We start from the raw sequence: 24,340 nt of genomic DNA, 5'->3' as shown, positions 1-24,340 counted from the left end.
TTCTGTGCCTCGCTTAATTCATGAGACACAAATGATAGGATTTCTGCTTTTAAGGCTGAATAGTATCCCAGCTCTTAGGGTGATTCCCTATTGGTACTTGTGAAAAGTGCTGCAATGAACACAGGAGTGCAGGTATCAGAAGGAGTGCCATATGGGGAGAGGTTGATTAACAGGTACAAAGTTACAATAAGACAACACTAAGTTTTGCTGCTATATTGCACAATATGGTGACAATAATAGACAATAATGCATTGTGTATTTCAAAATCACTAGAAGAAAGAATTTGAATGTTCTCACCATTAAGAAACGACAAATGTTTGAGGTGATGGCCATGCTAATTGCCCTGATTTGATCATTACAAAAAGTATGCAAGAATTAAAACAGCACATGGTACCCTATAAATATGTGCATTTATTATGTGTCAACTGGAAATAAAATACAACTTAACAAAAAAGATAAGTGGTCACTTCCTCTGCTTTTGTCTCAGTTGATGATTCTCTAGCCTCTTGTCCATGACACAGCCCCCTCCCTGCTTCTCCCTTCCCTGTCAGGAGGGAAAAGAGAGAGAACAGCCAGTTGGGAAGAAGACCTCATGCTCAAATGACCAGCAAGGAAGGGGTGCCCAGAATTTTGACATGAAAAAGAGGGAAGGGGTTAGTTTTTGCTGGACGAAGCTCTGAGTCACACAGGAGACTGGACTTTGACAACAGACAGGGACACTTTCCCTTCCCCTCTTCAGGGTGACTGGGAGGTAGGACTCTTCCAGGAAGCACCAGGCCACTCCTGCCCAGATTCCCCACCCACCTCCACTGTCTGCTGCCTTCACCTCTGAGTCATGAAGTTCTAGGGCTTTGTAAAATATCTGTCAAGCTCGAGTTCCAAGTCAGGAAGGGTCATGCCGACAAGAAGCCTGTTCCAGGGTCTGTGTTCATGAATAATGAATTCATTTCCAAAGTCAGTATTTGCCTCACTTGGGGACAATCCTGGTTACAGAAAGGCACTGAAGAAATCCAAAGGTCCCTACCAGTCCTACAGACACAAATCTGGTTCATAGGATGCAAAGACCAGAGGCATAAATGGGATCCTGGGGGGGGGGGGGGGGCTGAGCTATCACATGAGGGCCAGCCCTCCCAGAGCCAAACTGTCTTAGTCAGCTTTTTTCACTGCTGTGACTAAAAGACCTGACAGGAACAATTGTAGGAGAGGAAAAGTTTATCTGAGGGCTCAGTTTCAGAGGTCTCAGTCCATAGAAGGTTGGTTCCATACCTGGGGCCTGCAGTGAGGCAGAACCTCATGGTGGAAGAGTGAGGGAGGTAGGAAACTAGCTCACTTGATGATCAAGAAGCAGAGAGGGACTCCACCCACCAGATATAAAACACATACCCCAAAGGCACGCCCCCAATGCCCACCTTCTCCAGCTACACCCTACCCATCTTCAGTCACCACTCAGTTAATCCTATCAGAGGATGGAGTCACTGATTGAGTTAAGGCTCTAATAACCCAATCATTTCTTCTCTAAACCTTGCATTTTCTCACACCTGAGCTTTGCAGGGCACACCTCACATCCAAACCATAACACAAACCCCTAACTATTCCATGAAGGGGCTCCCTCCAAACACCAGGCACCAAGGATCTAACAGGGCTAGGAGTATAGTTCAGGGTGGAGCACTTGCCTAGCGGGCATGAATGCTTGAGACCCTGGGTTTGATCCTCAGTAACCCCCTCCCCCCACCACACACACAAGACTCTTGCAGACCAGGGTAACCTCTGGTGAAAGAAAACTTTCGGCCCCTGCAAGCAGCAGCCTGGACTCCCCAACTAGTGTTGCTACCTTTGAGAAAAGTAGACCAGCTGGGAGCCCTGCTCCCCCTTCTTCCCATCCCTCGGCCTCTCTGCCTCCACATCTCATGCACCATCAGACACGGGTAGAGAAACCTTGCTGCCTGCAGTGAGGAGAGCATGAGGCCTGGGGAAAAGGAAGCCCTGGGAGCCGTGGGTAACGGGAGGAAAGAGGATGTGGGAAGGGAGGGGCAGTGAAGGGAACGTCCAACACAGGAGAGAAAAATAGGAAAAACTAAGACAGGAAGTTAGAAGATGAGCAAATGGATGGTGAGAAGCCAAGAAAGACAAAAAGATGCACAGGCAGGCATGCAGGGCAGCCCTCTCCCGGAAGCTTCCAGGACAAGTGTTCTTGGCAGGAAAGGATGGATTAGGTTGTCACTCTAGAGCATTGGAAATAATTGGGTAATTTTCCTTCAAATCCAGTCAATCACAGGGAGATAGCTGAAATGTTAAGCAGATGAGAAGAATGATATTGGGTGAGGGACTTGGATGAAGGAAGGTCTATCCCTTGTCTCACATGCAAGTGACATGCAAAGAAAGCAATAAGCAATTGAGCATGGCAGCTTTTTAATCAAAGATCAGGCTTTTGTTTCCTTGAGAGGCCACAAGAAATCGGATATTTGCATTTGCAGCTCAACCCCCTGGAATTAAAAAGAGGTGGATGAACTTCATCCCAACGGTTCCAGCAGACAAGAGCTAAGGCTTCAAATAGGGAGCATCCCAGTGCCAGTTGCCCCTGTGTAGATCTGCACAGGAGACCAGAGTACGCCAGTCGACCCCATGAGGTAAGGCTGGAGCAGATGGACTGGCCCCCTGTGGATAGAAATGGCCCAGGAATCTCTGGCTCCTGCCTTCAGAATGTGGTCCTTCCAGGTTGGTTACTGTCAGCTTAGGTAAGACATCATCCTCTCGAGGACCTGGCCACTGTGGAAGAATGAAAAGATGGTCATACCTGAACCTGACCTCCAGAAATCACATACACCTAGAAGGAGGAAAGCCTCCCACTTAGAAGAGGTTACCAATACTGGACAGTGTCCTCCAGGTGCCAACTGAGTGGTGTGAAGAAAATAAGTCCCTAGAATCCAGAAAACAGGCAAGACACTGGGGCCAGGGTTGAAGGTGGTTCAGAGCAGCAGGACTGGAGAAAACCCTCGGTGCCTGCCTGGAATCCCAACCAGCCCTCTTCTTCCACTCTCTCCAAGTCTCCACTCCCCTCCCACCAGCTCCCCCTGGCCCTCAAATGAGGACCATAATGGCTATCCCACATTTTAGTTCACAGGGCTCCCTCTTGGTAATCAAGAGTCCTTACGCCAGAGGACCTCCTCCAGATGCCGAGGCACAACCTCTGTTAAGTGTTTCTACCACCGTCTCTCCAGGGTTATGCCTTCTACTTGGGGTGGAAGGACCTGGGAGGGAACTTTGGGTGGCCCCTGGTCCCACCCCTTAGACTTACGCCCTTTAACTCACCATAAGCTGGACTATAATGATGTTCTTCCTAGCAGCCCACAAACCTGATCTAGTAAGACACGTGGTGGTTGTAGCAGAAGCAGTGCAGGAGGAGGAAAAGCACCAGGCCCCAGAAGCAGATCATTCAGATCAGGTACAGGATGGAAGGCTACTCAGAGCTCCCACAGGGCCCTGGGACTTGGTTCTTTGGGTTGCAGAAAGGTGGAGGGGCCCAGCTCTCAGGCAGCACATAGACCCTATCCCTCAGAGCCAGCCCTGCAGTTCCACCAGCTGCTGTACAGGTTCATGCTGAGTAAAGTGCTGAACCACACCCCATCACCAAAGTGGCCACACTGCTGCCGACACCCTACCTGTCAGATCCACTATGAACACTGCCATGACCTGCCACCTGTGGAGAAACAACCTGTATCCACTGCACCAGCCTCAATCCAAGGCTGAGAACAGCAACTGGGACCCCAGGGCATGGAAGAGGAGGCAAGAGTAAGGAGAGACTGTGAGCAGGCTCAGGAGCAGAGACCCATTGTGTCTAATATGGCCACTCTCCTGGGTACCCTGGTACTGTTTTTCCTTAGAATTTAGAGATCTGGGAAAGAGGGAGAAATCTTTCAATACTTAAATATGAAATGCTACTAATAACTTTGAAAGTATGATGCTAAGTGCACATTTGAGTGCAGGGTGTCCAGGGCTGCAGAGTGGGCATAGAAGCTTCTGCCCCTGCATGTGAGTAGACATGAATGGGTGATCACACCTGGGTGAGGGTAGGTGCCATCTCCATCCCTCTCAAGCCCTCCCAAACTCAGCATGATGGTTTAGCACTTAGATTTCTAATTACATGAAAAACAAAACCTTTTGAAATATTACATAAAAGCAAAACAGGAAAATAAAGTAAAAAGGATACTAATGTCCCATGTTAAGATTAAAGATTATATAATTATATATTATATAATACTAAAATATTATAACAATATAAGTTATAACAATACTAAAATAACAAGCTAAAATATGTCATGCTAAGATTTTATGTGATTATCTCTGATGTAAGATTACAGATGCTTTTTCTTGTTTTCATATATTCTTATACTTCCAATTTTTTATATCACTTAACTATTAATATAATAAGGAAAAAAAGTGAATGTAAGCCTTAGGGAGCTGGGAGGTGAGTTCAGTAGGAACTTCTTATCCAGCCTTCTGGTTTCTCCCTTTCTCCACCCTCTCTGTGGCTTTTAAATTTTTGTCTCCACCCTCCTCCTATTTTCCTCTGGTCTTGTTTCAAAGTTGCGATGGTGGCAAGGAGTGGCTGTCCTGGGCTGCCTCCCCAGTGTCTGCACAAGGCCAGCTGGAAAGCCCCATATGCCCTGCAGTCAGGGGGCCTCCACCTGCTGCTTGGTGGAATCACCAGGAAGTTTTTAAAAATACTGATCAGACTCTCCAGGGATGAGGCCAGGGCATTGATGGTTTTAGAACTCCCCATGACTGCCTCTGCTACAGCCAAGGCCAAGAACCCTGGCTTAAAAGTGTGCCAGAGCCATTTTTAGCATTTTAAAATAGACATGTTCCTGGGGCCCCAGTGGAGACCTGTGGTTTAGACCTTTTGCCATGAGCTCCCGGCATCTTTAGATTTAACCCGATCCCCAGGACTTTTGTCAGCTGCCTACAAAAGTTCAAGGGCTCAGGACATAGATCATTTCTCAGGCCCTATTTAACTTTGACAATCTGTGGTTTTCTGAGAAGGAGCTTGGGAATTCAAACAAACAGTCCTCTAGGGTGAGGCTGAAGACCTTACAAAGAGGGCAGCCAGGCAGCAGCAGCAGCATCTGAGAAGGGAATGAACTTGCTCTTTCCAGAGCTCACCCAGCCTCCCCTCCTCCACCAACAGCAGACTCCACCCAGCCAGGCCAGTCACCTGAGTCCAGGGAAAGCAAACATAGGTCCCACCTACCTTTGTATCTGCAGCCCCAGGGCAGGGAAGGACACAAAGTAGATACCCAGACCTACTTTGACAGATTGAATGGATTAATGAATACATTGTCACACTTAAAAAAAAAAATGCCACCACTCCCACCCTTACTTTGGACCAACTGAAAAAGAAGGGAAGGGCTTTAATAGTTTTGGAAATCTCTGGTTCTAATCTGCAGCCAGATGGAAAACTGCTGCTATAGAGCATTGCTTCTCAAAGTGTGGTCCAGCGGCCTTCTGGGGGTACTTACTGAGGTACAGAATGCAGCCCAGCTCCAGACCCAGGGAGTCAGATCATTTTGGGGAATGAGGATAATATGGTGTAGTGGTTTGTAGTTCTGGACATGGAGTCAGACCAACTCGGGGTTGGAGACTGATTCTGTCATTGATTAACTGGTTACCTAGTGCAACCTAAGCTGTCTGTGTTTCATTTTCCTTATTTCTAAAATGAGGACCTCACAGATTTGTGTGGGGGGGGGGGGCGGGATAAATGAGATAATGGCAGAGAATAAGTTCTCCATAAATGTCTGTTGTTCCAGGAATGGACCCCAGGAAACCACCTGGCTGGTAAGCACCTGCGGTCCGATGCAGGCCTACTCTGCTCCGAGTTGCAGGCAGTAAGTGAAGTACTTCCCAAACCTGACAGCTAGCAAATTGGAGCCTCCTCCTCAGGTCATGAGCTAACCTGGCCATCATCACAGGCACAAAACAACCAGCTCTTACTTATTCTTGTGTATCTTATCTTTACCTCAATCAAATTGTTAAAAGCTGCTTTTAGACTGGGTGTGGCTTAGTGGTAGATCACTTGTCTAGCATGCACAAAGCCCTGGGTCTACCCCCAGCACCACAAAAAATAAAATAAATTTTGCTTTTGATTTAACTTATGGCTCCATTTATATACATTAACTGTTTTAAACTTTTAAATTTCCAAATTTGATTATAAATTCTGATGGACAGAAGATGGGCCTGGGAGCCACCACTGCATGGCTTCTTATCAAGCTCTGTTCTCACTGTGGGACCTTGGACAAGTCAACATCCCAGGAACGCCTATTGGTACTACTATCATTACATACAGGCATTATAATATTTGCTGCTGATTTTATTCACATAACCAGTTAATTCCAAAAGTTAAGCTGATTCTCCAAGAAGATGCACCATGTCTGTGATATGACTCTGACCTCCCCAGGGCAAGCCACAAACCAGCTGTCAAGACCCATAGTCCTAGAAAGAAGATTAACTTGGGCAGTGTCCCTAGCCCTCGCTGGCATGAGCCAAACTAAAGGGCTTCTTGACCTTGTACAGAAATTCAGCATGAAATGAAAGGGTAGGATCCCAACCCCAAGCTCTGAACCTAAAGATCTGACCCTAAAGATCTGTCCTTAAAAATCCCCCTCTGCACCAGCTCCCTGATCCTAGGCAGAAGGCTCTAATTTCACAGTCTCTCAATACTTCTGGGCCTCTTGCCCTTCCCCTACCCCAACTCTGAGTTTAGAGACTAGTCTGGAACAGACCTGCATTCTTGTCACCAGAATTGTGCCTATAAAAGAGTTGGAGCCACCTCTTGTCTTTGCCCAATGTATGCCATCCAAATCACATACATGTGCTTCTTTGTCCTTGGGTAGTATTATTCCTTATGCATCGGAATGGGTATCTGAATATGATTTATTCTGTGCGGGCGGAAGAGACAGACTCCTCACAAGGCTGCGCGTATTTCCCACCCCATGGCTGGAGAGGTGGGGAGAGGTAGGCGAAAGAGCAAAGCCAGGTAGAGATATCTTCATCTCTCCTCTCTTTCCTCAACAATTTGCTCTTCTTCCCTTTGCCAATTTCTGCAGAATGGAAACATGAGAGAGGAGAGGTAAGACAGCAGACTTGTAGGTGTACATCCGGTGGGCAGAGGTCAGTCAACCGGGCTGGGAGGAGGCAGGGGCAGGAAGTGCACTTCAGGCTCCTGCAACCCTCAGCAGGCAGAGCTGATGGCACAGAGGCCACCCTCCTCTTCATCAGGCTTGGGCCAGGCTCCAAAATCACATCTTCCTTTGTGGGTGGCTACCACCCAGTCTATCTCTTGAGGCTCTCCTATACCCTAAGCTCAGTTTCAGAATCTTTCCAGAGTTCCCCTTTCTTGTAGTTCCAGGAATCAAGCCTGAGACCCTTTCGTAAGGATTTTACTGCTGATCCTCACAAGCAGCTCATTAAGTACTCAGTCTACAGCTGGACTTGTTGGGGACTCCCTCAGACCCCGAGCTTCCTCTTTTATAATCAAGTAGAGCCCCTGAAACATTTCCTTCCCTCCAAGAACCCCTCTGCCCTCCAGCTTTTTAAGACCCTTCATAAGGTCAGGTCCCCTCTTCTAGTGTGCAAGCCATGAGAGGCCTCCACAGTGTCTATTCAGGGTCTCATTCTTGACCTAGTGTCTATGTCTACAAGGTTCCCGGACCCACACAGAAATTGTCCACTCAGAGGAGCACGAGAAAAGCCCCCTACTCTTGCACCTGGATCCACTCCAACAATTTACTCATTTTAAGGGCTGGAATTCTCTCAAAAGTTGATTGCAGAGTTTATACTTTGTCCCTGTAGGTCTGTTGGCCTTACAAACACTCCTTCAAAGGAACCGTATTAGTCACCTTAATGGGCAGATTCTTATCAGACCACTTTCTTCAAAGACTCAAGCCAGGTAATGTTGAGAGAGCTGGGCAGAGCCAGGAGTGGCTGCTGGAATGGAGGATCACAGTGACCAGCACTAAAGTCCTGGGTGTCACCATTTTCCCAGGGCAGCGTGTTCTACAAGGGAAGGCAAGCGCTGTGTCCTTTACTGAAGATTGAAAAACCCGGTCCACCCTGTGATTCTGGTGCCCTCGCCAATCCCAGCCTCAGACTCTGGGAGACCCTTGGCCTCCTTCCCTGTCCCTGGCCATGATGGCTCAAAGCCCTGGACACCCCGTGTTTATGTCAACAAAGTGGTTTCCAGAGAGGGCAGACTCTTGCCCGCCAGGGGGTGTCTGGTGCCCATAGCCTGCCTGTTGTTTGTGTACCTTGTCTCAGTAGTGACCGAAGGGGCAGGCGCGCCCGAGCTGTCTCTGGGGCAACACTCTGTTGGGGTTCCAGCTGTCCCTGCACATAAAGCACCGACTCCAACCATGCACCCCCAAGGTATCTTCTTTCAGAGTGAGAATTTAAACTTTCCTCTGAGGTTCTATTTTCCATTAGCCTTTTTCCTGGCCTCTCTGCTTCACATCTAGCCAAGGCCCAAGGAACAGGCAGGCCTGACCCCATCCCCTCCCTTTCATCCACCAAGAGAGCCCCTGAATGTTTTCTGAAATAATCATGGAAAAAATGGGACGGGGAGTGGCTGGCTGCAACTATCCAGGGTCTCACCCATCCTTCAGGGACAGGAGCCCACAGAGAAATGCTGGGAGAGTTCTGTTAGCTTTCTCTCCTCACTCACAGTCATGTGGTGTCGCTATCCCTGTATCCCCAACACACACATGTACCCCTCAATATCAAATACTTGCCAGAGACTGCTCTCCCTGCAAGAGCTCCTGTCGGGCCTCTCTAGCTGCTCTGGCTCCTTCTTCCCCTCCTCACTAGCTGGCCTCAGGAATCCTGGTAGGGTAGGGACTGAATGGCAAAGGGGTCAAGAGCATGACACTGGAAACAAATAGCTCTGATTCACTAGTGGCACGCCGCTTAACCTCTAGGTCTCAGATCCAAGATCTGTAAAATGGGCGTTCTAACAGTACCTACCCCAAACATCCTTGTGAGGAGTGAAGGAATTAAAGTGCAGGTGCTGAGGGTATTGTCCGACCAGCAGCCAGGACTGTGTTAATGTCAGTTCACTGCTCTCCTTGTTACTGAGGTCCAGGCAGCATAAGATGCAGGAGGGAAAGGCTAGGTTTAAACTCCAGCACATCACTGAGCTCCTGTGTGACCTTGAACAAAATACCTCACTGCCCAGTTTCCTCCTGTGCAGGAGGACATTGATAGAACCTTCCCCAACAGGGGTAGGGGTAAGGGACAGGGCACCCAGCCCCCCAAAGCGTGTAGTAGCAGCTGCAGGGGGAGGAGCCAGGATCTTGGCACCTGATCCCCCAGATTAGCTGTTGTAACTCTGGGGCCAGTGGGGGGAACTGGTCTGACTTGGAAAGGAGAGCCAGGAATTTAGGTCTACAGGAGGAGCCATAAATAGCCAGAGCAGGTCAAAGGGCCTCCAGGGATGCCGGGGGGACATGACACGAGGTGCTGTGGAAAAGGAAGCTGTCAGTCATCAGCCTCAAGGCACTCTCCCACAAGTTAAAGGAAAACTATCCAGGGCTATGGTGGGGGCAAGGGATCATCTCTTCAGGGAGAACAGTCAGGGACTCCCTCTGCGCCCTCTCCCAGGGTCTCTCAGAGCTATTAGGAGAGTCAGAAAGCTCACCACCACTTACCTGTGCTCTGTGGTCTTTGCCATCCCCCCAACCTTGTCCTTCACTTTGATTCCTTTGACCATCCTGGAGGAGATAGCAGCAGTTAGCCCGTGTCATGGGAGGAAAACTGAGGCCCAGAGATGCAATTTAGCCAAGATCACACGAATCAGAGGCTGAGATAGGATTGTGAACACAAACTGTTTTTCCTCCTAATCCAGGGTATACATGAAAGCCAAAATATAAGAACCTGGGCTGGGTTATAGCTCAGTTGGTGGAGTGCTTGCCTTGTGTGCACAAGGCCCTGGGTTTGATCCCCCACACCAAAAAAAAAAAAAAAAAAAAAGTAAGAATCTGCCCTCAGGAACAACCCCATCCCTACCAGGAAGAGTGAACTGACAGGAGTCTTCCTGTCAGAGAGTTTTCCTTGCCCTTAGTTGATCCAAGCACATCAACTAAGGGATAAGGACTCCTGCTTCTAATGTGTCAGAGATGTTCATTAGCCCTGGAAATCAGGCTGAACTTAGGCTCAGAAGGCCTGGACTCAAATCCTTGGTGATCTTGTACAAATCATTTTGCCTCAGATCCCTAATGTACAAAATGAGGGCATCATCCACACCCATGAGAGCCTGGGGTGAGGTTAATGCCCCAAGTGTCATAAAGACTGTTAGTCCCTGCTCATGTATCTTTGTTTTCTTGGTATTTACTACACACAGAAGCCCTTGTTAAGTGTCGATTAAATAAAAGGATGAAGTAAACTCTTCTTAATTAAATGTTGTGAGTTTGTGTGATGATAAATATTCTTTGCTATTTATCAGTTGCTACTATCTTTTCATGATGGACATGGGCACTATTCCCTCTATCCTGTGCTTGATTCCTTTGGGAAAATGCCTACAAAATCATCTCTGGACAAGAATTAGTAACAGGCAGGGTGACATATAATTCACTGTCCACACTGAGACACTTTGGGGAGTCAAAGGGTTATGCATAAGTGACCAGGCACTCTACAAACCCTGCACCATGCTGCTCGGAACTCTCTGGAGGCAGGAGTCCTCTGTAACCAACAGTCCCGGCTGCTCCTAGGCAGACCCTTGGAAAGGTACCCTATGTTCTTAGCACTATCCAACCCCAAGTGAAGCTATGTTCAGGCCAGTTTCCTAGTGTTTTTCCATTCCTCATTTCAACCTGCAGATGACCCTGATCCCTCCCTTTCATTTTCCCGAGAATGTTCTAGTGTTGATTTACACTGCCCCAAACATGAAGACTTATGACCCGGGGAAGCACGTGTCAGGTGAGCTGCAAACTGGCCATCTTCTGCTGCCTTTTAGCTCAAGGGCTTTTGCTTTTCCTCTCTGCAGTTTCAGCAGGCTTCTAACTGGTCTCTACTATTGCTCCTTCCCACCACTGCCCCGATCTCAATCAAGCAGCCAGGGAGATCCTGCAAAAACTAAGTTGGAGCATGTGTTTAATGTCTTCAGGGATAATGGCTTCCCATCTCACCCAAAGAAAAAGCCAAGGTCCTTAGAAGAGTCCACAGGGCCCCAGTCTCCTTAGCTCTTGCTCCCCTCTTTCACCTTCTCTCCTAGGACTCTGCAGCCTTTGCTACCTTTGTTCCTCAAACACAGTAGGAACATTCCACCTCAGGGCATTTGCACCACTGCTTCTCTCCTTGGAACTTGAGCTTTCCCTTTAGAGATCCTTATGATTAGTTCCCTTGCCTCTTTCAGAGCTTATCTCAATTCTTGTTCCCTGGCCAGCCTATGAAAAAAAACTCAGTCTCACACCTTGCCCCTTTATCTTCCCTTCCCTGCCTTTTCTCCTTAGCCTTTAGCAACACCAAACATCATAAAGATAAATATTTTACTTATATTATTTATTATCCAACCCCTGCAAGCTCCATGAGGGCAGGGACTTTCATTTGCTTTGTTCTTTGCCATCATTTCAATACTAAAACAACACCTGGCATAGAGCAGATGCTCAGTTAAATATTTGTTAAATGAATCAAGGACTGATTGAGAGGGAACATGGCATGCAGGCTGAATGTTTGTCTTCCGGACAGTCTGTGAATCTCCCCGTGTGCAGCATGGGTATAGCACACATGGTCTCCCACAGCAGTAGAGACGTTAAGTCTAATCTCCTGTGTAGACCACTAAACTCACCGCCAGGCCCATTTAAAATCTTGGTCAATGTGCAGCTCCTGTCACTCCTGTTCCATTGGCCATGGCATCATGGGTTCACAAAAGCCAAAGTAGCATCTACTCCCTTTGAGTCACAATTTACACACTCTTCCCAAATCATGTTTTTATCCTACCTCTCCTTGGGACTCTTCCTCCCTGAATCCAGGTTCCCCCAGTGAAAATGGCTGGGCTCTCTGCAACCACCCCCTTTACAGCCTGCTTGAAACTCTGAGCTTCTCCTCGTAATCTTCAGATGTCTGCCCCGTGGCCCTTTCACAATCTCCCCCATGAGCTGGGAAGGTTGGAAACAAAGGGCAGAGGGAGAGGAAGGCAGGGAAAAGTAGGCCTCCCATGCCCACCTGCCAGCTTTCTGTCTTTTCAGACTGATAGATAGGGGATAGTAATGGCCAGAGTTTCCATTCCCCCACCCTGGCACCCTCTGTCACTCAATTAAAAAAAGATAGAGGGAGAGGGCCTGGGGGAGGGGCAGGAGGCCCTGGTTATAAAGCCTGTCACTGAGGGACACAAGCACAAAGCCTGGCCAGCCAGGTCCTCTTTCCGTCATCCCCAGCCATACTTAGCTGCTGACAGCTGCTTGGGACTCTGCCGCCAGGCCCTGGCCCAGACCCGCAGCCTCTCCTCTCTCAGTAACTCCTGAACCACAGCCCCTCTATGGCCCAGAAAGAAGAGGCTGCTGCGGCTGCTGCACCGGCCTCCCAAAATGGGGAGGACCTGGACGACCTGGAGAACCCCGAGAAGCTGAAGGAGCTCATTGAGCTGCCGCCCTTTGAGATCGTCACAGGGTGAGACTTGGACATGGGCCTGGGTCCTCCTCCCTAGGAGATTTTAGGCGTGCGGCATGCTATGGACAGTGAGTATGCAAGAGCAGAGGTCAGGGTTAGCCACAGCTCTGGGAGAAGGCACCTGTGTACCTGGCAGGGGTCTTCAGGGTGTCTTGGCCTCTTGGGCACCAGTTTGGGCTCTCTCAGGAGAAGGCAGAGGAACTCTTTGGAGGCAAGCACCCAAATATGAAACCGCCACTATGGCCTCCTGATATTGGGAGTCACCTGCCTTTCTGGAGAGAGGCTTATTCCCAAGAAGTTTGGTAAGACTTGCACATTTTAAGATGGCCCCAAAGTCATGTTCCCCCGCCCCCACCACCACCACCACCACACACCTCATCTCTCTGCTCTGCTTCTGAGTAGGTCTCTCCTTATGTTTATGTCTCTGGCACTTTCTTAGAGTTTCTCTCTGGAGTAGAAGATTTTAAGGCAGATCTATCCTTTTCCAAGGTTGAGTGAGAAACAGTTTTCACCTTATTAAGTCTCTTCTGAGTCTCCCCAGAGACTGTCTGCTCCCCTCCTAGGGAAGAAATCACAGCACAGATAACACAGGCCAGGGACTTCTGGACAGAGGAGCTGTTCCAATGAGCTCAGCTCAAGTGAGGCTGAGTAAAGTGTCTAGAGACTCCAGAGGGGAGCCATGTATAGGGTCCCTCTATCTTGTCGATTGTGCCACTTCTAAGAATAAAATCAAGTGTCTTCCTCCTTTCCCCTCTCTTTCTATAGAGAAAGATCCTGCTGAATCTTTAAGAATCCTTAAGAAAGGAAAATGTGGGCCCACACTTTCTCCAGGTCCAGGATTTCCTTCACAGGGGGCTCCAGCACCGTGCACAGGCAGAGTGGGCACCCCACTGAGAGAAGTTTCAGAAAGAATGGAGGCACCATGCCCTCAAGGGTGGGAGGAGCCCTGGGTGGTAATTTGAACTTGCTATTTGATGCTTGACAAGTGATTTTCCAGTCTTGGTTTTATCATTTCTAACTGGAGAAAGTTACGCTAGTTGACTTCTAGACCCCTTCTAGCTCAGATATTTTCCGATTTCTAAAGGAGCCTAAGGGAAAATGCAGCCTAGTTCCTGAAGTGTGAGTAGCCCTTGTACTTCCGTTTGCCCATGCTCAACCAGCTAATCGTACCCTCATCCTAGGATTAGGGGAGCAGCTGGGCACAGACTAATATAGACACAGGGAAAGCCTAGGGCAACCAGGCCAGGGGCGTCCTCAATTCCAGGGGCTCTTATGGAAGATCCTTTTTCTAACACCTCAGCATGCTAAGCCACGCTGTCTTTGCTCACACACACCCCACTGCATGCAGCACTGTGCTCTCCCTAGCACAGAAGCTAAATTAGACTATTGAATTGAACATGCTCTGGGTCCCGTGGAAGTGGGTCCTGAGGGTTAAGTCCTCTGATGTAACTGACATTTGTCAGGGCTTTAAAATCACTCATGCTTTCAAGTGAATGAGCTCATTCAAATCCTCAGCAGATGCTAGGAGAGGGAGATTGATTACTGCCCCTTACAGCAGGGGAAACTGAGACTCAGGGAGACTTTGTGACATGTTCAAGGCCACAGAACCAGGAAGTGGCAGATCTTCTGACCACCAGTCAAGTTTCTTGGCCACTGGTCTCTTTTTACTTGATTTCATTTTTGCCACTTGTCTCCTATCATCCTGGGTCCATCTGCAAGGTAGTGAGGGTCAGAGGCTTCCCATGACCCAAGGCTCAGAGAAACAGGCAAAGTAGGCAGCTTTCTGCACACTCTGAGCGCACTTCAGGTGGAAGGTGGAGCCTGAGTCTTTTCTGGCCACAAGCAACAGCTGTGGAGATCTGTTTCCTTGGCCCCTCTGGGTAAACAGATGCTTAAAATAGCCCAGAGGTGGAGCTTCCACATGCCCAGAAATCCAAGGGACCAGCAAAGCCAGTCCTCTCCTAGCCTGGACTCCCATAGGGAATGGATCAAAATGCTCCCTATATTTTTGAGCTGGAAACCAGCAGAAGAGAGATGACTTTTCAGAGAATAGTCCGAAAAAGGGGGTAGCTGGTAAGGATAAGAGATGACTGCAGTACTTCAGGTTGAATAAGGTGCTCAGGATGAAGCAGACCTAAGTACATTAATAAAGCAACATGGTGGAATGTGCTGGAAAAAGGGCCTAAAACTGCAATGAAGCTAGCTCCTATTGGCTTGAAAGGTGATCATGTGTATCTTTTCCCTATTCTATGTTCAGTGACTTCTCCATAGCAGAAGTAATTACATTACAAAAATCAGAAAAGGTTAGAAATCGGGGTTGTTGTTGTTTTTCTTTCTTTCTTCCAGAGTTGAGTGTTAAATATTTAGCAGTACACCACTCCAACTGCTAGAAGTGAGAGGAAGTGAAGAAAAAGGAAAGGTTTGGAAATGTAGGAGATGGAGCTCTAGGACAGGCAGGGTGGCACACACCTGGAATCCCAGAGCTTTGGTTGTGGCAGGAAGATCACAAGTGGCAATTTAGTGAGAATGTGATTCATTAAAAAAAAAAAAAAAAAAAAAAAAAAAAAAGCTCAGTGGTAGGAGCACCCCTGGGTTCAAGCCACAGTACCACAAAAATAAATTAATTACAACGAAGCTCTAAAGACATGATTTGAGCCTGGAAAAGGCACTGTCCATCAATACTAGCTTTAATTTATTGAGATTCTACCACTGTTCACAATCTAAAAGGCTAGATAATCTTTCAGATAAGGAAGCTAAACCTTAGAGGGCTAGGTAATTTGCCCAGCTAGTAGAAGGGCAAGAACTCCAGGATTGTCTGATTCCAAAGCATCCCACCACAACCGAAGCCATAAAGAGGATTACTTTACATTCACAAATATTTCCTGAGTAGGAATTGCTATTTACTGCCCATTTTTCCCCAATAGTAATATTTACCCCACAGGGGGCAGGGACTTTGTCTTTTTCTGCTTTATCCTTAGCACCTGTCTCCTAATAGGTACCCAACACATATTTCCTGAATAAAGGAATGAACTAATGAATGAATATTTATTATGTATTAGTCTCTCTGCCAGATCTGTGATGGGGAATGAATTGGAGAAAGATCTTCTGGCAGAGAAAAGCTCAGGATGTCTGGGGACCTGGTGGTGCTGGGTTTAGATGAGAATTCTCTGGGTGCATACCTAACTCTGCCTGCAGGAAGCTTAGGGGTGCTCCGAGGCACCATGGTAGGTTGTCTCCCCATCTCCCCATCCCAGCAAGGAGTGACTGGCAGCACCCTGCTAGTTGTATTGTGTATGTTTTTGCAAAAAGCAAAATCTATCATCAATGGGATTATTACACAACAGAGATAAGTGGCAGATGGAGTGGGTCTTCTTTCAACCACTTCTTGAGCTACCAGGAATTTCCTGTGGCCAAATGAGGGATAGAGAGAAGAGGCAGCGTCTAGAGAAGGATGCCTCTGGAGCATGATGGGTGAAGAAGACAGCCCACCGACTGCCACCCTGGCCTGCATGGAGGGTTGGTAGGAGGTCAAAGCTATGTGCAAATATGGTACCTCCTGGGGAGAAGGGCTTGCCTGGGGCAGATCCTCATCCAGTCCTGTGAATCTACAGCTCCCTCCTCAGCTCTGTAACCCTCTGCCTCTGCGCCACACTCCTCTCCCTGACTAGGCTTACTCCTTGGCATCCACTTTGAAAGTACTCTGAAAAAGAAGGCAACCGAAGAAAAGAGCAAGGCTACACCTTCCACACAGGTCACTGGCAGGTCTAGTGAGGGAAAGCTGAAATGAGTCAATGTTCAATCCCTTGTGAGTAGGTTTTCCACTTAGAGAGTTGTCTGGAAGCAAACGTTTCATTTCAGACCATCTTCTACTGCCCTCCAGGTTGCCCCTTTTCATAGTACAGATTTCTACTTTGGAAATGCAAACCTTTAAAATGCAAACCTGAGAAAAAGACGTACTCACAGCTCTTCTCCCTCCTTCAAGCAGACCATCTTCCCAATTCTTGCTAGATATTAGGATTCTGGGTTTCCCTCTTAGATAATTATGATGCCCATGGCCTTGTATGCAGAAAACATGAGACAAGGATGCCTAAATTAAGTGCTGCCTGAAGCTGCAGGAAGAAAACAGGAATCATATAATGGTGGTTTCTGTTCCTGAAGAAGGGACTGAATGCAGAGGGAGGGAGATCTACTACCATCATCTCTCGGTCACACCACTCCAACACACATGTGCATGCACACACACACACACACACAGATAGAATGCACCCCCTGCACACACACACACACTCCTTTAATAGTGAAATTATCTGCTGGGGTTCTAAAAAAAAAGGTGTAAGTAGATATAATGCCTAGGCATATCATGTTTTTAGAAAACACCGTTTGTGATTAAGAAGGTAGGTGTCACTATGTCCTTTCTTCCACCAGTGGGCATAATAGCGTTGACTTATCTTGTGATTCCACAAAATCAACTGAGGTGGCCATGCTATCCAGCTTGCTGCAGAAATGCCAGACCTCCACTACCTCTGTTCTCCTGGATTCCCTCCAGGACCTGGCTGTTTTAGTCTGCGGGAAGCCCAGAGTACCTCACTTGACCCTCATGCTCCTTCTGGAAGACCAAGAAGCCCATCGAGATGCCAAGCAAGCTCAGTCTCTGGGCAAGCCCAAAGGAAAGACTAAAAGCCAAATCTTCCCTGCCTTTCCTTTGCCCATTGAAAGCTCTTCTCCTCCAGCACCTCTTCCAGAGGGCCCCGCTGAGGGACAGAACCAGCTCTGGGGCTGCTGGCCAGAGGGGTCAGAAAACGATATTTATAGAGAGATGACCTTTCTTCTCCCTGCTTGGGTTTCAGGTTTCTGATTCTTCTCCTCTTGCCCAGGGAAGAGGTAGGGAAAATGTCAGAACTTTAGTGGGGCAGAGAGAAGCAGGCTTCTCACAACTACCCAGCCAAACTTGCAGTTGTATGCAGCCAAATTCATACTTCTGGCTGAACTACACTTAGCAAAGGTGGAACAATGCTTTGGGAGATTCCAGAAGAAACCTGAGGGACCTCATAGGTAGCTACTGCTGAAGTCCCCAAGTAATGATGAATATTTCCAAGGATTTCCACTGGAGAATCTATCATACAGGTGGCTCTGCATTGACCTGGAGAAGGGAGGGTGGCCTGGCAAAAGATCTTGAGGAATAAAACAAGGGTCTGGGCTAAAAAGATGAGTTCTGTACTTCTCAGGAGCAAAATCTACTCCAGAGAGTGATGGGACCCCTGAGCAACTTGTAGAATTCAGGAGCAGGCAGGTGGAGTAACTAGGAAGAGCTTGGGATAAGTGAATTTTCAGCAGGGACTGAAAGAGGAGAGAGGAAACATCAGGTGATCTATTCTGCTAAAATGTTAAGTAAATAATAAACACCTGCATCTAGGGACTCAGGGGCTTAGAGAGCTAAGTATAGTACTTGAAGGGAATGTGGGGCTGGGTCCTCAAACACATTCATCTCCACAGTGGAAACTTAACCTGACAGCAAGAGACATGGAAACTTGTGTAGAAAAAATTTGGTGATGGAGTGGGGGCAGGGAATCCTGCAAGGAAACAACTCAGGTCAGCTCTTGGCATCTGCTGTTACCCTTAAGCAGCCAAGGCTCTGGGATACCAGGGATTCCCCTGTAGCCCAGGGAGTCTGGTGACCTTTCTGGGGAATAAGAAAGGGTGGAGACAGGGCATGTGAGTTAGTGATGCCACAGTTATCTTCTCGGGAAGGCACAAAGATTACTTGTTTGGCTATGCTGAGCATGGAGGGAACCTAGGGCCTTGTGCATGGTAGGGAAGTGCTCTGCCCTGAGCTACATCCCCAGCTCTGAGATTATACTTTTAAAAAGAAATACATTCGGCGTTTCTAGTTGGTACTCACCCCTCCTTTACTTCTGAAAATCAATCCCTCCTATTAAAACCTCCTCATTCTCCTTGACCTTCACACCTGCACAGATTTTTCCTATTTTAGAAAAACACACACATAAACAGAAATACAAAAACTATCAACTCCGACGCCCTCTGTAGCTCTTCTCCTATTTTGTCTCCTTCTTACTATTAAAAACCTGGCCTTTTCCTAATTTTCTAATCATCCTTCTCCTCTTTGAAGCCACTGGACACCTGAACTCCTTGTCACTAAGTTTGGTGTCCTAAGACGATTAGTCACTTTTTCACCCCAGCTACACTCCATTGGCCATAGTAACCTGCTGTGGATGTCACTTTTAAATGCTTTTCTACAAAAAAACTGGTAACAGTTCTCTGCTGCCTCCTGATTGAATCAACGTGAAAGTTTTAATACCATAGGTTCTCTAGTCTACCTCTCCACTTTTAGCAGTTTTCTAATGCTCTCAGCTCTTTTATTTTTGCCTTCTTGGGCCAGCTAGAATCCAGCTGCTGGACTATAAGCATGTGGATGGCAGTGGCTACATCTTTCATGACTCTGAAATGACTCAATATTACACACAAGCTTGCTTATCCCAAGGTATCCTTGGGCAGTCTTGTCTCACAGGTAGCAATTCTCACACAGACCATGTGACAATCCTTTCACCTGAAGGAAAAGACAGACTTGAGAAACTGTCTACAAGCATACTACAAGACCTAGGCCATTCCGCGCTCAAAATGCAATTTACATGAGCTACAAGGAGAAATGAAAGCATGAAATGCTTTGCAAAATCTTTGTCTTGCTCTGTCATGAGAAATTTAACACACTTGCTACTTGGTAAAATTGTTATTTGAGCATTGCTTGTCAATCCTAGACACACATTAGAATTCTCTAGAGAGTTTTAAAAAAATACGGATGCCTGGGACTTTTCTCTAGACATTCTGATTTAATTGATTTGGTGTGGGACCCAGGCTTAGTCCTCCTTGTGACTTGAAGGTATAGCCAGATTAAGGGTTCACTGATTTAGGATGTGCTGTTTAGATGGTGGAAAGTGTTGAGGATCCTTCCTAGTGAGGTGACCAGAACACAAACCCAATCCAAATTCTCTCCCTCCCTCCAGGTAAACACTTCTGGGTTCTTTCATGCCTTTTTATGACTGTCATTAGCATAGGCAAGACCTATTTTTAGTAAGAGTGGATGTCTTGGAGATCTACCTACTCTAGGCTGGGTCTAGACACAAGAACTCATCATTCTCTCTCTCCTTCCCTGTCCCTTTGTCTCCTTTACCTACAGGGAGCGGCTGCCTGTCAACTTCTTTAAGTTTCAGTTCCGGAATGTGGAGTACAGTTCTGGGCGGAACAAGACCTTCCTCTGCTATGTGGTTGAAGCGCAGGGCAAGGGAGGCCAAGTCCAGGCATCTCGGGGATACCTAGAGGATGAGCATGCAGCTGCCCACGCAGAGGAAGCCTTTTTCAACACCATCCTGCCCACCTTTGACCCGGCCTTGCGGTACAATGTCACCTGGTATGTGTCTTCTAGTCCCTGTGCAGCTTGCGCTGACCGCATTATCAAAACCCTTGGGAAGACCAAGAACCTGCGCCTGCTCATTCTGGTGGGGCGACTCTTCATGTGGGAAGAACCAGAGATCCAGACTGCTCTGAAGAAACTGAAGGAGGCTGGCTGCAAACTGCGTATCATGAAGCCCCAGGATTTTGAGTACATCTGGCAGAATTTTGTGGAGCAAGAAGAGGGTCAATCCAAGGCCTTCGAGCCCTGGGAGGACATTCAGGAGAACTTCCTATACTATGAGGAGAAGTTGGCAGACATCCTGAAGTAGGCAGCTGGGCTCGGCCTCATGTGAGTTCTCCTGGTTCCAGGGCACCATTTTTCCACCAACCGTTCACTTGAATAAGACGCGAAGTCAGGTAGAATGAGTGGCACAATGTTTAATCTGCATTGGAAGGATTGCACTTCTCTCCTTTTGGTTGGTTTTAAAACATTTTAGAACATTTTGTTTCATTTTCTCTTACCTCTGAATCTTTGTGCCAAAATCCTTTCCCTTTTCTATCCTTTTATTTCAAACTAACTTCCTATAACTTGGAAAACCAAGGTTGAAAGGGATCCTAAAGCTTTGACAAAACTTCAGTAAGATTTAGATGGCACAAGGGCCACTTACCGGACAACAGTAGAGAAGATAAGTCCCCCAAGCATGTCCCCTTGAGCATGTGTCCAGACTTACTCTGCTCCCAAGCTGTCTGCAATCTACACATCTGCTTTTCTCTAATGCAGGTTTTTCGTTCTTTAGGGGCAATTCTTTCATTTTTGGTAATTCTGAAATTCCCAAGTGGATTTGTAGTCAACTTTTGGTTTTGGCCAGACCTGCTTTTATGTTTTCAAGCAAATGGTTATGCTTTGAGGGAGATCAATAATTGCTGCATGAATGCCTAATGCAAGAACATTTTCCTTATTGAGAAGACCTCAGCATTGGAAAATGCTGAATGCAAGAATCAGGATAACACAGCCACAAACTTGTTTATACAGGAATGTTTAAAGGGTTAAAAAGATGTTTATAAATTAGGTGGCAGCTCAGAAGTAGCCTCCTACAGATATCAAGAGGTGATAGGAGAACTGGAAGTAAAGATTAGCTATTTAAGCAAATAATTAGGACACAATTAAGGCCAATTTGGCCTCTTGCTGAGGGTAAATTAGACTCTTACAGAAAAAGGCCAATTATCCTCAGGAAAGAGGGTAAAGGATCCTTTACTATCTTTTTTTAAATTTTGTCTGATCTAGTTTGCTCCCACAGAAATGCTATGACTGAACTGAGCCCCGTTACAAGGCCACAGTTACTGATCAAAACCTCTGATGATAGAGATGGGTATTTAACCCCCCTCATACTCAACTTTAATTCTCAAACAACTCCCATATTAATAAAACATGAAAGCAACATGTTTCTATTAATTCTTCTTCTTTTTTTTTTTTGGTGATTCTCACTCCTAATACCCCTAAGACAAGATGCTGCTTTATAGACACATTTAGGAAATATCAATGTTCTGGAGCTTGCTGTTGGCAGGTGTTTTCTATTAGGCACACACATAAGGCACTTGCTCATTCTCAGGCTGAGTATTTGCAATTCCTGAAGACATGATTTTCAGTCATTTCTTAAAAAAGAAGGACTCAGTCTTTGAATTCAGTTGGGGAAAAGCATGAGGTAATCTGCTCACAGAAAATATGACACTTACTCTGGGTAGTGGTGAGCATCAAGAGACAGACTGCTGAGAGTGACCTTTTAAAACTTTCAAAATTCCTGAAACATTTTTTTAGTATAATTGGTATCACTATAATCATAAACCCAACATAGACTCTAAAGAGAAATGAAGAATAGTTTAATTTTAACCCTATTATCCTTTCTTAAATATTTTTCATGGGCCACTTCTAGCTACCTAACTAACAATCCTCAGGGATTTTGTTTTGATTTTTCAGGGATTTTTTTTCCATTAAAATTAAGCATTTTCAGGGGTAGTATGATTTTGGATAATTGAGGGTTGTAGCTCATACTGATTTAAGTCAAAAAATAAACCAGTTTGAAGAAAAAGTCCATTTCTAAGTCAGATTATTTAAAAATAGAGTATTACTGGGACATCGCCCACATTATAAGCCTCCTTCTTCAGCATACATATAAAACTATGCCCTCTAAGTCTACTACATGCTCCCCTGTCCTCTATTTAAATGCTCACAATCCTGAAGGAAATGCACCAAGTTTTTAAAAAGGCATGAAATAGAGTTGTAGTCTAAAAGCCCAAAAGAACAACCCAGCTTAATTAAAATCATCGCAAGAAATGAACATCTGTTAAATAAGATTTGCCTCTTAAAAATCATCCCAAGAAATGAGCATTAGTTAAATAAAATTTGCCTCTTATCTCTTACTTCACCTTTTGGGAAAAAAAGTTTAACCATATATTTAACCAAGAGAAGAGTTAAAGATTTCTCTGGGCCTTTCCCTGCATAAATCACACCAAAACATGAATGAAAGAAACAAACCCAATCCTGGCTCAGTCAGGAACCACAGAAAACTATGGAGAAGAAATTCTGGATTCAGGGATTTGTTGGTACCTACAAGGCTCTCAGTAACAATCTGTTTTTTTCATGAAGGTCTGCATGCTGCCGTCAAGAGACAGTAGTGACATATATGCCATCTTGAACCTGCCTGTCTTCCTAATATGACCATCTGGAGCTGGACAACATCTGACATCAACTAATCGCACTGGACAAGGCCCTCAGAGGACTCAATACACTTCTCACTGCCATAATCCATTTAGGTTGTGCCTGTCTCTCTTATGCTGCTTTGGGGAAACAGGAAAGTGAACAACAAGGAGAGAAAAGCAACTACATATGGGCACCAGGCATCTGTGGGGCTGCAAGTCTTAATGACTCCCCATTGGAGCTGCTTAAGGCATAGGGCTTCAGACCCACAGTATAGATATTTGAAATACATCCAGAAATGCATTTTATGTTAAATTGGGCTGTTTTATTTTAAGAAAGAAAAACAGCAACATTAATAAAAGAAATAGTGTGGTTTTTCTGTGGCCTGATATTTTAAGGAACTTGTGCATCAGGAAGTTACCATGGACAGTAAGTCAATCAGGTGTAAGGACGTCTTAGACCATGACATGAAAGGGAAGATTAAACCAGAACCTCCCAGACAACAGGAACTACCTTTCCCATGCACACTGCCCACCACGGTCTTGCCTCTCTTAAACTAATTTCTTCCGAGGTGACTTGTAAATGAGGGCTTTCCCCCTTCTCTGACAAAACCATAGCAGAACGTGGAACAAAAAGCAGAGGAATGTTGTAAGATACCAACATCCCAATTGCCAGTGAATAAGCAGTTAGCTTCTTGATTAAGAGGAGGATGAAAGGCACTTCAACGTGTAGACACACACATCACGTAAGAGTATTCAATACATGATTCTTGATAGTGTTGGAAGAAGAATGTCAAAAGTCTTACTTCTTAAAAGGTTTGAGTCCTACATGGAAACAAAATTTCACATGTGAACTTCTGGGTGTTTGCCAAACTCCAACTGGGTTTCCAAGAATAATGTGTTCATTTTGATTATCAGGCCATGCCTCCTTTCCCCAGGCTTCAAGTGTGATAAGTCATCGGAATTTGACCCCAAGACTATCTGCAACTGACAAAACACTTTATCACATCCCTGCTGAGTCCCAGAATTCCACTTACAGCCAATCCTGGATGAGACTAGGTTTTGTTAAAAGAATCATGTCTCATACTCCAAGAAAAAAATTAGCTGTAATCTTTTTAAAAGTAAAGGAAGCCTAGAAAACCAATGTTTTGACCGAGTGTTAAGATTTATTTGCCTAGGAGTGGAGGTGTAGTCAGTGGTAGCCTAACATGCACAAGTCCCTGGGGTCAATACCCAGCATCATAGTGGAGTTGGGGAGACATGAAGATTTATTTTGCCTAGAGTTAAACAAAATACTTTAATTCTTCAAGTTTCTACTTATCACCCCACTTTCATTTTCAATTTTGTGCATTTAGATATCCTCTCCCCACTTTTCTCCCTTCAATTTTATTTTCTGTAGATAGAAAATAAGAAAAGCCTTGGTCTCTTTGCTGATGAACTTGCCCCTGCTCACCAACAACATGCAGAACTGTCTGCTCCAAAAAGAGATATGAAAGGGAAATACTTTTTAGCAACTGTTGCCTATCAGGCTGAAATGTGATAAGAACATAAGTCTAAAGTACGAAGATTATATTTAACCAGTACTTTT

General features: G+C 46.1%; 1 protein-coding gene and 1 long non-coding RNA gene across 2 annotated transcripts; one reads left to right on the top strand and one right to left on the bottom strand.

Moving 5' to 3' along the window:
* Window positions 1-1,121: 1,121 nt before the first annotated feature.
* Window positions 1,122-15,202, bottom strand: LOC124096683 (uncharacterized). Its single transcript, XR_006852981.2, has 3 exons — window positions 13,026-15,202; window positions 9,696-9,758; window positions 1,122-2,766 (listed from the first exon to the last, which is right to left on the bottom strand). It is a non-coding gene; the product is annotated as an uncharacterized LOC124096683 (long non-coding RNA).
* On the top strand, window positions 12,371-23,130 carry Apobec2 (apolipoprotein B mRNA editing enzyme catalytic subunit 2). The gene is made up of 3 exons (XM_046450632.2): window positions 12,371-12,651; window positions 19,844-20,407; window positions 22,703-23,130. The coding sequence occupies exons 1-2, from the start codon at window positions 12,521-12,523 to the stop codon at window positions 20,385-20,387; spliced, it is 675 nt and encodes a 224-aa protein (XP_046306588.1). The 5' UTR covers window positions 12,371-12,520; the 3' UTR covers window positions 20,388-20,407; window positions 22,703-23,130.
* The last annotated feature ends 1,210 nt before the right edge of the window (window positions 23,131-24,340 follow it).

This window comes from Marmota monax, unplaced genomic scaffold, assembly GCF_021218885.2.
Source record: "Marmota monax isolate L192 unplaced genomic scaffold, Marmota_monax_Labrador192_F-V1.1 WCK01_AAM20220418_F8-fsc00127, whole genome shotgun sequence".
NCBI classification, from domain to species: Eukaryota; Metazoa; Chordata; class Mammalia; order Rodentia; family Sciuridae; genus Marmota; species Marmota monax.
Note: the sequence above shows the minus strand (reverse complement) of the source record. Positions and strands in the feature narration are given on the sequence as shown.